A 17,285-nucleotide genomic window follows, 5' to 3' on the forward strand; every position below is an offset into this window, starting at 1 on the left:
ATTCAGTTTATTCCGATTCCACACAGGTTTATTCTCCAGACACATACTTTTTGTGTTTTTTGAAGCGATCTAGAATACACTAGACATACACAATAATCCCGTGAACATGCTTTAGTTATTATACTGTGCAAATTACAGACCAGTGAAAACTTAGATTAAAGTGTTTAAATGTTTTTCAATCTTCTTGTTCAGATTGACACTGGATCACTGTAACTGAAGATTGTGTTAATCGAGCAGATACGCTATTAAAGCTACCATAAACAGTGTAAAACAAAACAACGTACACCCAAGACTGACAAGTGGCACATCACAAAGCTACTGTCTACAATAATTAAACAGGCTGCATTATTGTGACTTCCTCCACCAGTTGGTCTTTAAACACCGGAACAAATGCATCTATTCACATTCCACTGCATCCTCTTACCATCTGCATGTACAGATATTTAGTTTCTTTCAAATGGCTGACATCCCTTTCCAAGATATTTACTTGTTCCTTGATTCTAAGACAACTCTAGGTCAGTTCAGTGGTGCAGGGGCAGTACAGCTAAAGGAGCTGCCGTCTTATAGCTCCAATGATCTTGGTCTAATCCTGACCTCCAATGCTGTCCATGTGGAGTTTACACATTCCCCCCGTGACTTCCTGGATTTTTGTCGGAAGCTCCAGTTTCCTACCACACCCAAAGAAGCAGGGTTACGTGGGTTAACTGACTGTTATGAATTGTGCCAAGTGTCTTGGTGAATGATGACATTTCAGGGGAGATGAAATGAAATGAGTGTAATGGGTATATGATGGTTGGCATTCACTTAGTCATAGTCATACAGCGTGGAAACAGACCCTTCGGCCCAACTTGCCCACACCGACCAACATGCCCCATCTACACTACTCCCACCTGCCTACACTTGGCCCAAAGCCCTGTAAACTTATCCTATCCATATACCTGTCCAAATGTCTCTTAAACTGGTGGGCCAAATGGGCTTTTTCTATGCTTTATGACTGTGATAATTAAATAGTAATAATCAAATGAGCTATCTCACAATGAACGTAATTTCAGGTAAAAATTTTACTTCTAAGTGCCCTATTTAGAGCTATGCTGGTAACTGACAAAAACAGTGACTGTCCTTCCACAGTACTTTATTATTGGTTGAATGGATACTAAATAAAGTACAAAGTAGTTTGGAATATCCTGAGGTTGCAAAATCCATACTCTATCATTAAATTATAAAATAGTATGTATGACACAACGGCAGGTGGTTAGCCCCTCGTGCTGGCCACTTCCAAGCATTCCATCTTCAAAAGCATATCCAGCCATTTTTTAAATGCGGTGGGCGTTTCTGTCTCATATATACCTTTTCAGTTAGTGATTTTCACACTCCATCCGGCCATGAGAAATACAATTTCTTCCACAACTTAATCCACTGCTTTGTTCTTTTATTCCATGAACTCCTACAAAATGCTTCCCACTTGTAGTTACTATGAAGCCCATTGACAATTACACTGTTTACACGGTCCCTTCAACTCGGATAAACATTCAAAAGTACATTACAGGAGCTGCGGCAAATGAAATTTGGCGCCGTGCCATGTGGGAGATTAGGTCAGGCATTAAAGGATTGGTCAGAGAAATTTTAAGGAACATCTTTGTAGGGAGTTTGTACCTTCTCCCTATGACAGTTTGTATGTTTTCCTTTTGACCGTATGGGGTTTCTCAGGGTGCTCCGGTTTCCTCCCACACTCCAAAGACGTATAGGTTTAAAGGTTAATTGACTTCGGTAAAATTATGAATTGCCGCAAGTGTATAGGATAATGCCAGTGTTCGAAGTGATCGCTGGTCAGTACAATCTCAGTCGGCCGAATGGCCTGCTTCTCTAAAGTCTAATCTTAAAATAAGGCAAAGTGGATCAGGATGGCCTGTGTGCTCAAAAGTATTGCCAGTGTGCTATTAATAAATGTAGACACAATGATGATGGCCAATGTTTTGCAGAGCTAATAAGCTGAAGGAGGTTAACTAAGAAAGAGAAGGATAAAGGCATAGACAAATTTAAAAACAAGCGGAACATTTTAAAACAGAGGCACTTGTGAATCAGAAACCAACATAGGCTTGCAAGCACAAGCATTTTAAGTGAACAAAGCTTGTACCTGTTAACACATGGATAACAGGGTTGAGGATATTTCAATATTACTTCAAGTGAAAAAAGAAAGGTTGTCCAGGAAGGAATTGAAAAATATTTGAATAAAGATATGAAATGCACAGATAAAAGTGAAAAGTTGAGCTGACGCTCTGGTGTGGACAGGAGACATTCCAAAGATGGAAATTGTTTGAGTGTGACACTAAAATTGCAAAGAATCAGACAGTTGGTGGGGACAAGGATGGAGTCTGGCTGTGGATCAGAGTTTTTGACAGAGCCTAATGGTAGTTGCTTTAGTCAATCCAAAATTTCACTGGTGGTCATTTTTGCTCCTGCAAAATTGCATATCAGACATGCAGTTGGCCTGTTTAAAACTCAGCAGAGGAATCAACATGGCAGTTACTACCTCCCACATGTGGTGTGCATTTCTTGTTAATAAAAATAAAGCAGACTACCCAAATTCACACATTTATGATTTAGTCAGTGATCAAGCCTCTGCCAAAGCCGAGTACTCAGATCTTAAGGGTGCGTTTTCTCCTATTGACAATGGTAGTTTTCTGCTGTCAGCCACATGGGCCGTTCACTCTCTCTGCTCCGTGGGATGATTTTACCTCTCATTTTGATTGTCAGCATTATACCCTTTGTCCCTCATTACTGTGTGAGCTGAGGTTGGGATCCTCAGCCCTCTCTGAAATGACTTATCTTGTTCTCCCCCAAATTACCCTTCCCTCAGTTGAACATTTTCTAAAACCAGTTTATGAACGGAGGGGGGAGGGGGGAGGGAGGGGGAGAGAGGAGGGGGGAGAGAGAGAGAGAGAGGGGGAGGAGATAGAGGGGGGAGAGAGAGAGAGGGGGCAGAGAGAGAGACGGGGAGAGAGAGAGAGGGGAGAGAGAGAGAGGTTAGAGAGAGAGAGAGGGGAGAGGAGAGAGGGGAGGGGGAGAGAGAGAGGATGGGGAGAGAGAGAGGAGGAGGAGGAGAGGGGAGAGGGGAGAGGAGGGGGAAGAGAGGGGAGAGGAGGGGGGAGAGGGGAGAGGAGGGGGAGAGGGGAGAGGAGGGGGAAGAGAGAGGGAGGGGGGGAGAGAGGGAGGGGGGAGAGGAGGCCTGGCAGCTGCGGGCTCTCGCTACTCACAAGATGCCGCTGCAGGACGTGCAGACGAAGGAGCCGATGGTCATGTCGGCGTAGGTCGGGCCCCTCTGGTCGCAGTCGAAGCATTTCCTATTGTGCAGCAGCGTTGTCATCTCCCGCAGCAGCTTCAGGTGCCTCTCCTCCTGCTTTCGCTTGGCTGCCATGGGGACGGGCGGGAGGAGAGGAGAGGAGAGGACACGGCGCCGCGGCACAGGCGGGGAGCGACTGGCAGCGGCCAGCGGAAACACACTCACGCCGCTTCCGGAACTCGCCGGCGGGGGGGGGGGGGGGGATCAGGGGCGGACACGTGGGGGGGAGGTGGAGATGGAGATGGACCCAGGGAGGAAGAGGAGGCTGATAAAGATGAGGATATGGATGAAGCGGATCTTAGGAGGAAGAGGATGAAGATGGGGATGGAGATGAAACATAGAAAATAGGTGCAGGAGTAGGCCATTCGGCCCTTCGAGCCTGCACCGCCATTCAATATGATCATGGCTGATCATCCAACTCAGTATCATGTACCTGCCTTCTCTCCATACCCCCTGATCCCTTTAGCCACAAGGGCCACATATAACTCCCTCTTAAATATAGCCAATGAACTGGCCTCAACTACCTTCTGTGGCAGAGAGTTCCACAGATTCACCACTCTCTGTGTAAAAAATGTTTTTCTCATCTCGGTCCTAAAAGATTTCCCCCTTATCCTTAAACTGTGACCCCTTGTTCTGGACTTCCCCAACATCTGGAACAATCTTCCTGCATCTTGCCTGTCCAACCCCTTAAGAATTTTGTAAGTTTCTATAAAATCCCCCCTCAATCTTCTAAATTCTAGCGAGTACAAACCGAGTCTATCCAGTCGTTCTTCATATGAAAGTCCTGACATCCCAGGAATCAGTCTGGTGAACCTTCTATGTACTCCCTCTATGGCAAGAATGTCTTTCCTCAGATTAGGAGGCCAAAACTGTACGCAATACTCCAGGTGTGGTCTCACCAAGAGCCTGTACAACTGCAGTAGAACCTCCCTGCTCTTATACTCAAATCCTTTTGCTATGAATGCTAACATACCATGAAGATGAAAACGATTCGATTTCGCCTCTCTGGAAAAATGTATGACTCCAGCAGGAAGATCATATGTGAGTGGCCATAGGTCGCCAGGAGCCAGTGACTCAACGGAGGAGGAGGAGGGAGGGAGGGGGAGAAGAGAGAGAGAGAGGGAGAGGGAGAGGGAGAGGGAGAGGGAGAGGGAGAGGGAGAGGGAGAGAGAGAGAGAGAGAGAGAGAGAGAGAGAGAGAGGTAGGTATAGAGATGGGACATGGTACATTTGAATCAAGGACTGTTCAACTTACATGTTTAACTTGACGAAAGTAAGAGGAGTCAAAAGATAAGTTGTTGAGGGTGAGGACAAGTTCTGCCAGGTTGAAGAGAGTTTTAACAGAAGGAAACTGATCGGATATTTGTTCAAGGAAGAAATGGAGGGCCTGAGAATTTCCTGGTGAAGATTGGAGATGCAAAGGGACTGGACGTCCAAGGTGAAGATGACGCAATGGGACCCTAGGAATTGAACGTTATTGAAGCATTGGAGAGCGTATCTCAGATGTAGGTCAAGGAAATGGACAAGGGAAAACAAGATGGAATTGAGGTATTTGAAAATGAGTCCGGTGGGACAGGAAAGGGTGGACACAACGGGTCTGCCCGGGCAGTCCAGTTCAAGGATTTTGGGAAAGAGAGAAATGGACAGTGGGGGTTGGGGAACTATAAGATCGGAGGCTGTGGAGGGATGCCCACAGGTGATGAGATCAATAACAGTCTGAGAGATAGTGCCTGGACTTCGTCTGTGGTCAAGGGGTAGGTATGAGGAGGGGTCAGAGACCTGGTGCCTGGCCTCAGCAAGGCAAAGGTCAACCTGCCAGATGACAACAGCACCTCCCTTGTCGATAGGTTTGATAACAATATTTGGATTGTTACCGAGTGAGTGGAGGGCTGTGTGGTTAGAGAGGCTGAGAATGGAATAGGTAAGGGGAATGGTGGTCAAGACATGAGTGGCAAAGGTGCTCTGTCTAAAGATAAAGGGAGGTGCCATCACATCTGGGTATAACACGATCAATATTGAATTTAGACACTAACACTTCATTAAGAGTTTTGCACTGTTGTACATGTCTTTTATTACAAATAAAGTTTATGTTTGAAATGAAAAGAAATTGGAATTAATTCATACTACATTTCACATTGAAAAGCAGTTTGATAATTAACCATAGCGCTATTGAGGAAAAATAAACAAGCTACAGGCAAACAGTGTGTTTATTCCTGGAATGACATGGCTCTCCTATGCATTTCAATACGATGTGTAAGCTTGAATAATATTAAGATTGGACTATACTCACTGGAGTTTAGCATTCTACTAAGCCTTGCTGTAACTGGAAAACCCAGAACGAGGGGGCAAAGTCTAAGGACACTGGGGGAAATCAGCCATTCTGACATGCATCATTTTGTTATGTAGAGCATTATAAATCGCTGTAATGTTTTACAGAGGTCTAAACCTGCTCTGTCAATGTAAACTTGAAATGAATAGATTTTTGGAGATAAAGGGAACATGGATTTTAGTCGGGGAAATGTAATTGAGGCCAGATCTGCAATGATTTCATGGGCAGGCAGAATGAGCTGGAGAAGCTGTAAATATTTGCCTGTTATTACATATTGTAGTGTTGTCTCTTCAATGGTTCAATTGTGATTTATTGTCACAATTGTAACTCTAAGACTGTTACTCCTGGAATTTGCTTAATCATAATCATACTTTATTAGCCAAGTATGTTTTGCAACATACGAGGAATTTAATTTGCCATAGTCATGCCAATAACAAGCAACAAAACACACAAGATGCATTTTAACATAAACATCCAACACAGTGACTCCTCCACATTCCTCACTGTGATGGAAGGCGAAAAAAAAAGTTCAACCTTCTTCTCTTCTTTGTTCTCCCGCAGTTGAGGGCCTCGAGCCTTCCGTTGACGGGACGATCTTGGCTCCCGTAGCTGGCGGTCGGGCAAGAGATTGAAAAAATGTTTCCCTCGACCCCCCCCCCCCCATCCCCCACATAAAACAAACCGGAGAACATTAACACATGCTTTTTAAAAGGCACTAAAAATAACAAAAAAGACGAAAAGACAGACAGACCGTTGGCGAGGCTGCCATCGCTTGACGGATTATAATCAAGGCAGAGATTGATGAAGTTTTGGACACTGAGAAGTCAAACAATGTCAGGAGTAGTCCACACACAAAATGGAGGAACAGTACTTCGTATTCTGCTCGGGTAGCTTGCAGCTCAAAGGTATGAGCTTTGAATTCTCCAATTTTAGGTAACATCTAACAATCCCTCCCCTTCCCCTTTCTCCCCCACATCCCACCACTTTCTTCCCACTCCCGTGTCCACCCGGACTCGCACCAATTTCTCCCTTCTCCCTCTCCCTCCACCTACATCCCTTTCTATGGCTTCACAACTCGCAACTGTTCAATCCTTTTGTCTTTCACCTTCTGTTTTTATATCTCCTTTATCCAACCATCTGCCTATCGAAGTAAAACCTTTGCCCATGTTTACCAATTACCTGCCATGCTTTGTCCTGCCTCTCCTCTCTTTCAGCTTTCTTCCACAACCTTCCTCCCATCCCCACACATACAGTGAAGAGTCTGGTTTTATACAGTTGCAACATAACGTCCTGACTCTTACACTCAATGCCCTGATCGAAGAATGTAAGCATGCCATAAGCCTTCCTTACCACCACATCCACTTGCATTGCTAAGGAAACAATTACAGCTGCAGGAAGGAATTATATGTTTGAAGGATTTTCACATGAGGCGTAATAGGCTGAATAAGCAATGGCCATCGACTTGCTGGGAGTGTATAATAAAACCCTAAACTGCTCAAAAGGGATTGAAGATCTCTGAAGAAAGGTCCCAGCCCGAAATATCACCTATCTATGACCTCCAGGGATGCTGACTGACTTGCTGAGTTACTCCATCCTTTCGTATCTTTTTTTGTAAACCAGCATATTTGTAAACCATTAACAGTTTGTTGTTTCTACAAAGGTAGGATTAGTGTGGTAAATGTCAAATATTAGTCATAACCTGAGCGAATGGTGGAGAAGGCTGAAGGGCTCAATTCTCATATTTCTTAAATTCGTACAATACTTACAGAGCGTAAAGTACATGTGCAATACATGGCACACACAATAGTTACAGAAGAATACATCTGACTGTTATTAAAAAGCATTTTCAATGCGGATGAGATTTGCCCATTTTTGGACCTATTCGTAATAAAATAACTAAAACCACCTTAGTAGTTATTGGATGGTGACAACAAAATAAACTCAAACGCAAAAAAACATAATTCCCACATGTTAATTATTTCATTCCTTTGTGAAAACTCAGAAATCCAATTCTAGTGTCATGCAGAATATTAATAATATGCCCTTTTACGGTCTTGTACAATTCATGTTTTGTGTGCTGTCTGCGTCCATGTGCCTGTGATTCTGTTGCACGATTTCCATCGTACCTATACCTCACCGTACGTGCAAAATGACAATAAACTCGACTTTACTACATACTTCAATTTCTGCTGCAATTTACCAGTTTTTTTCCTCCTTTCCGTCATCTGACTGCAATTTATTTCCACTTTTCTCATTCTAATGAAGGACCCTTGACTTGATTAAAGGGCCTGTCCCACAGGCAATATATTAGGCGGCTGCTGGCAACTGTCTTAGTCATAGCAGGTCGCCGAAAAAAACGGCGACTGGACCCGCCTCCCCCACGACAATGTGTACGACAAGCTACCAACAACCTTCCACCTAGTCGACGCCAAGCTACCAACAACCGGCGACCCAATCGTCGTGACTTAGTGGACGTCCGCCTACGACCACCCCTATGACAACCTACGATGACACCTACGACAACCAAGCTATGACGTTGTCGGCGACAACTGAAGCCAATGCCTGTCGCTACTTGACTTCTCTTGACGCTGGTACCTGTCGCCGGTTGACGTAGGTAGTCGCCAATGGAATTCATCGAAGTCAGCACCGGCGACAACTTATGTCACCTGGCGACAACCTACGACAACGCCTATGTCAGGAGAAGTCAAGCTACGCTCACTGGCGTCAAACCCATTTACCGACTCGCCGAAAATTTTTGAACATTTTGAAAATTCAGCGGCGACCAGAAAGACGCTATGACTCTTTGGGCGACCACTCACGACCATACAGGCGACACCCCGGCGACCATGTGGCGACAGCCTAGTCGCCTAAGCAGGACAGGCCCTTTACTCGTTTTTGATGCTTCTTGACCCATTGAGTGTTTCCAGCATTTTTACCTCGTTTGCTCAATTATCTCATACAACAATCCCCTTATCTCATAAATTAGTGAACCTTGGATTTCTTTATTTCAATAGTGACTATACGTTAAAAGTATTTCATTTTTAATAAAGCCCTTTGGTTGTTTCCAGGTCATGATGTATTTGCAGATCTATTTTTTTTAATATTCTCATGAAGGCAAGTATAGAAAGATAAGAACTCTGCAAGTACTGGTCTCAGACTAAATGGGCAATAGTTATCTGTTTTCTCAGTCTCCCTAAACTTATGTGGTTAAGATTACCACAGGTTCACTTCCTCATCACAGTCCTAAATATCTTGCTGTTTCTGAGGAATATACAAAAATCGGGGAAATTCAGATCTTAGAGAACTGTTTGAAAACCTATTGATGTTAATAATTCAACAGAATTAAAACTAAGAAACTTGGTGAGTTTATTGTAAACATAACTGTTTCACCTCGTTACTTAAAAAAAGTCCCCGAGTTTAATCATTGACGTAATATATAACTACAATGTTTCGAAACTTATTCATCGTGAAATCTATTGCTTCCCGAGTTCTTGCCGTGTCAACTACTGAATTTGTCAGTGAACAGGAATGGCTTGTTTCACCTTATTTAATGGCTCTTGCCTTCTAGCTTTAACTATTTTGGCTATAATTCTGAATTTAATACCTCTGTTCATGGATTATCATGATGGGCATTTATTTCGAAACTCCATATCATGTTACGAATGGTGGCTACCGGGTGTTCTTGGAGGTGGGATCTTGGTAAGAGATTGCACAGCAGTACAAGGAACTATATTGCTTAGATGTGTGTGCTCCATAAATTGATCGAATTAGAAATACTAAAATTGTGGACGATAACAGGGGCATGGAACAACACATAGGTAAGAAGTGAGAACACTGCTAAAGTGTTACTGGATATTGAATGGTATGTTGTCGTAGGAGATCAAACTTTGATAGTTATTTCATCCTGGAATATAATTCTTGTGCAAACATCGCATCGGGTATTTCAGAATATTTTTCAGTTCCAAAATAGTTCAGTAGACCAATCAATGCCTGTAGAGTAAGGATACATGTTGTTATTTCAGACATTGATTTTCATATTGTAGAAGTAAAATTGCTGCAATCATTGAAAATGTTAATTAGAAACTAGTCCAAATGATAGAGGGTACATACAACCACAAGGTTTTCTAAAGCATTACACAGCATTAGAGAGTCTAGTTCTGATTTATTTAATTTCTGCTAATGTTTTAGCAACAGGGTACATCGATTGATGGCACACTTCTTGCAAATTTAGAAATGGTTGTTCCTAGATGGCTTCAATGTAACTAGAATCTGCTTCATCTTTAATTTGCAGTATGATGACATTATTGGGGTGGGTGATTGCAACCATCACGTGGTCCACACCAAAGATCTTATAGCTGTAGGATCTTTGGTCCACCCTGTATCGACAAATGCAATCAACCAGATGTGCACAAACAAATAGATCAAATAGAACTAGTTGACCCACAACTTTAGGCTGTGCACGCCAAACGCAAGAAGAAGATGACGACATTATAGTGTTACTTTTTATTACTGTGCTGCTGAAAATAAGATAAGATAAAACCAGAACTTTTGGTCATTCGATTAGAACATGGAAAGATAGGTGCAGAAGGAGGTTGTGATACATTCACGACTGAACCTCTGTCAAAGTAACATATTCCTCTTCTCTCTCCTTATTTGTGGATGCCTTTAGTTCTTAGAAATCAACCTGCATTGATTAAGTATAACCAACAACCTGGTCTCCCCAACTGTTACTTCACCGTACTTGCGTATATGAAAATAAACTTGTAGAAACAAGGAACTCCAGATGCCGGTTTATACTAAAGATAGACACAAGGTCCTGGAGTAACTCAGCATGTTACTGCAGCTCTGGAGAAAAAGGATGGGTGACGTTTTGGGTCGGGAGTCTTCTTCAGGCAATTTGTGTCTATCTTTGACGATAAACTTGACTTTTGGTGACAGAAATCTCCACATGTTCACTCCTTCATCACGGTCCTATCTTGGGACCGTGTCCCCTGGTTTTAGGATACTCCAGGCTGACAAATTAGTCTCCCTGCATCCTATCTGTCGAGCCTTGTCAGAATTATATGTTTCAATGAGATGTCCTCTCATTCTTCTAAACTATGGCGAATCTGGCCAAACTCTCCTCATATGAGTATATCCATTTGAAGGTAAGTACACCTAAACTGTACAAATATCCAAGATATGATTTCACCTATTACAGTTGTAGTTGAACATCATGTAGTTGATCACCATTTATTGAGATGCATCCCTGCACTGTTTGGGAACAGCTCCATCCAATACCACAAGAAATTGCAGAGAATTGTGCACGCTACTCAGACCATCACACAAACCAACCATTGGGTCAACCTTCCATTGACCCAATTTACACCTCACGCTGCCTCAGCAAGGCCACCAGCATAATCAAGGATGAGTCACACCCTGACAACTCCCTCTTCTCACCTCTCCCATCAGCCAAGAGGTACAGAAGGGTGAAAACGCACACATCCAGATTTAGGGACAGCTTTTACCCAGCTGTTATCAGGCAATCGAACCATCCTACCAACATTTAGAGAGGATTCCTGAGCTACTATCTACCTCACTGGAGGTCCTCAGACTATAATTAATCAGACTTTACTAGACTTTATCTTGCACTAAACGTTATTCATATTATTCCCTTAAATATTTACATGTGTGGATGGCTCAAATATAATCATGTATTGTCTTTCCGCTGACTGGTTAGCACGCAAAAAATATTTTCACTGGCATTTGGATGTTGAAGGCAAAACTAAAGTCCATAATTATGAGTCGAATATAGGTATCCTTGTTATCCAGACGTCCCAAGGATAAGTGTAGGGCCACGGAGATGGCATTTGCCATGGACCTTCACACAAACCAACCTCCCTTCCACTGACTACATTTACACCTCACGCTGCCTCGGCAAGGCCACCAGTATAATCAAGGACAAATCCCACTCCGGCCATTCCCTCCTCTCCCCTCTCCCCAGTGAAAATACACTGCTCCAGATTCAGGGACAGTTTCTTCCCAGCTGTTATAAGGCAATTGAACCATCCTACCAACAACTAGAGAGCAGTCCTGAGCTACCATCTGCCTCATCGGAGACCCTTAGACTATCGTTACTGGACTTTATCTTGCACTAAACCTTATTCACTGTTCTCTTTATCATGTATCTGTACACTGCGGTTGGCGATTGTAATCATGCATTGTCTGTCTGCTGACTGGTTAGCACGCAAGAAAAGCTATTCACTGTACCTCGGTACACGTGATATAATAAACGAAACCTAACTAAACCCGTTGTGGCAATAAGCGAATTGCAATGGATCAAGGCTGGCTGGGTGGCTGGAGCTGACCGGTCTCTCGAAGCACTTCATGATGCGACCAGACACCATTAAGGCACTTGGTTTTCTTTGGCACTGGGATAAAAGTGGTCTTTTTAAAGCTAGTGGAACCACAGATTGGCATGGGGAGAGGTTAGGATGTCTGCGAATACTCCCATTAGTTGATCCGTGCGGGTCCTGAGGAAATGGTCAGGGAGTCCATCAGGGCCAGTTACTCTCGGCATGTTCACTCTCAGCAAAGGGTGACCTGTTGTCAGCGATGGTGACCATGGGTACACATGCACCTGAAGTGGTTGGGAAGCGGGTAACACAATCTCACTGACCCGCTGTTCAAAACAAACATAGAATCTATTGAGGTTGCCTGGGAGGGATGTGTTGTTGCCAGCGATACTGCCCGACATCGCTTTGTAACCCTTGTCATAACCAACAAGTGTCTGCGTGGGTATCCAGCATAGTCTAGAATTGTCTCTTGTCCATAATTGTTTTGCAAACTTTGGAAAATGCCACTTTGCAAAAGTTGCTAAAGCTGCAAACTTGTTGAAATTGATGTACGCTTTTAAGGCAATTTAATAACCTTAAAGTGGATGTTTCTGACCATATGTCTTGACTCTGAAACAGGTTATACCAGCTGCATCCATGTCTTTGGCAGCACGTAAGGGACAGAAATGCAATACCAGAACTGGGGTAGGTGGAAAAATCTAATCGACCCGCTCAATCTAAATAAGTATAAGTAAGTATATCTTTATTGTCATTTTCCTGAGTACTCACATACCCAGAGGAAACAAAAAAAACGTTGCTCATTCAGTGTGCAGTAAAAAATAAATAGAAATAAAAATACATATATCATGAACAAATTAAACACTCTACTCTCTACTAAACATCAACAGGCGTTCCGATCGGCAGCGGCACGACAGTGGCTCTGCTGCAGTGTGTCCAGGTTGGTGGTTGGTGCGCGATACTTTGGCAGGGGGCAAAGTCCGTTTATCTGTCTTATAGCCTGCGGGAAGAAGCTGAGGTGCATCCTGCTGGTTTTGCAGCTAATGCTCCTGTACCTCTTCCCAGATGGCAGGATGGAGAATATGTGATGCGATGGGCGGTAGGGGTCTTTGATGATGGAGATGGCTCTGCTGATACATCTCTTTCTGTATATGTCCAGCAGGAAAGGGAGTGGAGCACCAATAATCCTGCTGGCGGTCTTCACAATCCTGTCTAGTTGGTGCCGTTCCTACGCCTTGCAGCTCCCGAACCAGGAAGTGATGCCGTAGGTTAATGTGCTCTCGATTGTCCCCCTATAAAAAGCTCGTAGGTGTGTAGTGGGGAGACCTGCTTTCCGTAGTCTTCGGAGAGGGTGTAGTCGCTGCTGGGCTCTCTTGACCAGTGCTGTGGTATTGGTCGTGGACGTCAGGTCATCTGACAGGTGGAGTCCTAGGAACTTCACGCTGCTGACCCTTTCCACATCAGCTCCATCGATGTGCAGAGGTGTATAGTGTTGTTTCCCCACCCTCCTGAAGTCAATCACCATCTCCTTAGTTTTTCCCACGTTGAGAATGAGGTTGTGGGATTTGCACCATCCTGTGAGCAGCTCCACCTCCATCCTGTACGCCGACTCATCATTGTCACTGATGAGACCCACAACTGTTGTGTCATCAGCGAACTTGTTGATGAAGTTGTTGTTGAGTCTAGCAGTACAGTCGTGTGCAAATCAAAATGTGAATTAATTTTTTCCTCCAAAGTTCAGGTATGTCCATAAAAATGTCTTAACGTTTATTTGTTCTGACTTCCAGTTCCTACTGTCTGCACTTTTCAGCCTGATCAGCGTTGTTGGAGCCTTCTACTGTGCTTCGGTTTCACTTTGTTCCCTCGTGAAGGGGCCGTTGATCTGTAATACAGCAAGTCACAGTGTAGACAACTGCACATTTTCAATGGAAGATATAAGGTAAGGTCATTGAACCACCAAAGGTGTACAAGCACACATGGTACACCCGACTACATTAAAAAATCATTCATTCTGGATTAACAATTCACGTGGTCACGGTGGCGCAGCGGTAGTTACTGTCTTACAGCGTATGCAGCGCCGAAGACCCGTGTTCGATCTTGACTACGGGTGCTGTCTGTGCGGAGTTTGTACGTTCTCCCCGTGATCTGCATGGGTTTTCTCCGAGATCTTCGGTTTCCTCCCACACTCCAAAGACGTACAGGTTTGTAGGTTAATTGGTTTGGTAAATGTAAAAATTGTCCCGAGTGGGTGTAGGATAGTGTTAATGTGCGGGGATTGCTGGCCGGCGCGGACCCGGTGGGCCGAATGGCCTGTTTCTGCGCTGTATCTCTAAACTAAACTAAAATTCTCCAACCAATTCATCCCGCATCCTAAACTGCAGAGATAGAACTTATAGTTTGCTGGTTTTTATAGTTTTAGCAAAGTTTAAACTAAAGAAAATGTTGTCCTTTCAAAACTTATAGTAAGAAAATAGGGATTAACAAAGAAATCTGGCCTTGGTTGCTAAGAAACAAACAAGATTTCACAGATTGGAGGCAGTGCAAAAGAAAAGCAATTTGTCAATGTTCTCTTATCCCCACCATCGGACTGGGGATCAAAGCAGTGATAAAGAATAGCACCTTATAATAAATCTCAACACCAATAAAAAAGAATCAGTTAGTTTTTGTCTGAGAGAAAAATGTTCTCAAGGACAGGAAGTAAAACTCCCTGTCCATCAACTCATTTGCCATTCACTGTTATGTCTACTCTATGGCATGGTCCCCGTTTAATATATCATCCCTTAATACCTTTCATCACATGTTGTATGTTTTCTCCCGACCATGAATGAGGCGATTCGGGTCAACAAGTCTACGTTGGGTCTCAAATCCCACCCATCCTCCCACTTAGCTCCCTGTATCTATTAAATGGTCTTGTTCGTTATTGTCACATGCATTGAGATACAGTGAAAAGCTTTCGTTGCGATCTATCCAGTCAAATCATACTATACACAAGTACAATCAAGTCATACAAAAGCATACCAGGGAGTGCACAGAGAAAAATGGTGGTGAAGGCAGACACGATAGTGGGTTTTTTTTAGACAGGCACATGGGAGTGAGGGAATAGTAAAATATGGCATATGCTGGCAGATGAGATCAGTTTAGCTTGGTTTGGACATAGAATAGAAATGTTGGATGTAATGTTGCAACTTTACAAAACACTGCGTGGACCACACTTTGTGCTGTTCTGGTCACTACATCAGAGGAAGGATGTGGTTGCTCAAGAGAGAATGCAGAGGAGAATCACCAGGATGCTGCTTATATTGGAGGACTTTACTTATTCAGAGTGGATAATCTGGGTTTGTTTTCCGTAAAGCAAGGGGGGGGTGACCTGATAAAGATATATAAAATCATAAGAGGCATAGATAGGGTAGATAGTCTATCCTTTCTCCATTATAGGGATATCAAGAGCTAAAAGAAGGAAGAGTTGTAAAAGGGATTTGAGGGAATAGTTTTTTTACACAAAGACTGATATCGTGTTGATATCTGGAACTCGCTGCCAGAGGAGGCGGTGGCGACAGAAACGATAACTGGTTTAAGAGACACTAGACAGGCACATAAATAGTCACAGCATAGAAGATGTAACCCCTAATGCAAGCAAGTGGGATTTGAATGGTAAAAAGTGTGGCATGGACACAATGGGCCAAAGGGCCTGTTTCTTTCTGTGCTGTATAACTCTATGACTCTTAACTTTACATTGTATTAATCAATTAATTTATTTTTATAGCTCTCTTTCAAAACTCAAGTTTGAATTAAAGTGGTTTCTGGAAGATGAGTGTGGAATTAATCAAACTGCCTTTGAAACGGAACCAACTCTTCTGCCAAATATAAATGTTACCAGAGTCCCTATCAATGAATCACTGGTTTTGGGTACTAAAGCTGAACCAAATGCTCAGATCTCAGAGATACCTGTAGAGCTGCAAAAGACAATTCACGTGGTCACTTTCACTGGACTCCTTCTAGTGGCAATACTGGAAGTGATTGTCAGCGCAATGCAAATAATCGTTGGAATTTACGGCTGTTTCTGCAGATCATCCAGAAGATACGACAGTGGGCCTGTGTAATATATCATTTCTATCCACAACAAAATTTTGTCCAGAAAAACATCAGTCACATCACCCTTTTAAAATGTGCCAACAACAATGGTTTGTGAAAACTGAATTGTCCAGCAACTTTTGCCATTCAATCTCCTCCCCCTTCCCTTTTGCTACCACATCCCCTTTTCTTCCCACCCCTCCTCTGTGTTGCACCTGTATTTGCAACGATTTACCCTCTTCCCCTCCCCCACCAATACACCTTCCTCTGGCATAACAATTTACAACTCTTCAATCCCTTTGTCTCACGTCTTCTTTCATCTCTGTCCAACCATCTGCCTATCAACCCCCCTCCTCCCCCAGTTACAATCAGTCTGAAGAAGTGTCCCGACCTGAAACATCACCTATCCATGTTCTCCAGTGATGCTGCCTGACTCCAGCACTTTGTGTCTTTTTCTGCAACAAAAAGCACAAACCTCTTTGTGTTGAATCGTTTCATTACATGGCACAGGTATCTAATTGTTTGTATGCAATTCTAAAGTCACTAATGTTGACTCCAGAATATCTCCTACATGACCCTTATTATTGTTTTGTATGAAACTGAGCTTAACAAATCATATCTTGCTGCTGTTGGTTGTAATCTTGTACTCAAGCGTTGTGGCTTCTTTTTCTATATATTCTCTTCTTGAAGCAGAATAAAGCACTGGTTTTAACACTTACAGCTTACAACTGAGTCCAATCTCTTAAGTCCCATTGTGGGCCCTATGACCAATTATTTTTAAGAAGAAGGAATGAAATTGAGAAATTTATCATGTTGTGTTGCCAACTTGCTCTACTTGCCTTGGCTCTGAGATGACTTGTTTTCACTCAGGTTATGGGGGCTCTGAGATGATGCGATGAAGTTCATAATGTCTGCTTTGGGAGTCACGTGTTAGGGGCATAGAAGAGGTGGCCTGTCCACTGCCATTGTTCTGCTGTGGTGGCAGATTTACAATGGATGTTTATCTTACAGATGCCTCACTGATGATTTGCAACTTGGGATTTCAGAGTACACATACACAACCTTTGCTACCTGCTGAAGTTCAGTGATTGATGTTAGAGTGTCCGTGGCAGCAGATTCAACGTTTGAGTGTTTGTCAGGACTGGGTCTATAGTCGCTGGAGTTTAGAAGGATGACGGGGGAACCTTAGTGAAACTTACCGAATAATGAAAGGC

The 17,285-nt window shown here is 43.3% G+C and overlaps 2 protein-coding genes across 8 annotated transcripts in view; one reads left to right on the forward strand and one right to left on the reverse strand.

Moving 5' to 3' along the window:
• The window catches only part of agfg1 (ArfGAP with FG repeats 1), a 55,208-nt gene extending 51,721 nt beyond the window's left edge, over positions 1 to 3,487 (reverse strand). For 3 of the 7 annotated variants that reach the window (XM_033031972.1, XM_033031971.1, XM_033031969.1), the window contains exon 1: positions 3,255 to 3,486. In XM_033031972.1, the coding sequence (XP_032887863.1) occupies positions 3,255 to 3,415 (161 nt within the window). In that variant the 5' untranslated portion in view covers positions 3,416 to 3,486. Of the gene's footprint in view, positions 1 to 3,254 lie in introns of all 7 variants that reach the window. The other 4 variants (XR_004413817.1, XM_033031974.1, XM_033031973.1 and 1 more) reach the window with 2 other exon arrangements.
• A 5,709-nt stretch (positions 3,488 to 9,196) lies between these two features.
• Positions 9,197 to 16,100, forward strand: tm4sf20 (transmembrane 4 L six family member 20). The gene is made up of 5 exons (XM_033031009.1): positions 9,197 to 9,367; positions 12,622 to 12,687; positions 13,788 to 13,939; positions 15,764 to 15,899; positions 15,963 to 16,100. The coding sequence occupies exons 1-5, from the start codon at positions 9,197 to 9,199 to the stop codon at positions 16,098 to 16,100; spliced, it is 663 nt and encodes a 220-aa protein (XP_032886900.1).
• Positions 16,101 to 17,285: the final 1,185 nt, after the last annotated feature.

This window comes from Amblyraja radiata, chromosome 13 (assembly GCF_010909765.2).
Source record: "Amblyraja radiata isolate CabotCenter1 chromosome 13, sAmbRad1.1.pri, whole genome shotgun sequence".
Lineage (NCBI taxonomy): Eukaryota > Metazoa > Chordata > Chondrichthyes > Rajiformes > Rajidae > Amblyraja > Amblyraja radiata.

What these genes read in the sequence shown, in the direction of transcription:
- tm4sf20 (XM_033031009.1), top strand. Translation starts at nt 9,197, where the DNA reads ATGGCTTGTTTCACCTTATTTAATGGCTCTTGCCTTCTAGCTTTAACT. An exon ending in AATGCAATACCAGAACTGGG is followed by an intron (nt 12,688 to 13,787) that starts GTAGGTGGAAAA and finishes TCTGACTTCCAG; the next exon opens with TTCCTACTGTCTGCACTTTT. An exon ending in TCCCTATCAATGAATCACTG is followed by an intron (nt 15,900 to 15,962) that starts GTTTTGGGTACT and finishes GAGCTGCAAAAG; the next exon opens with ACAATTCACGTGGTCACTTT.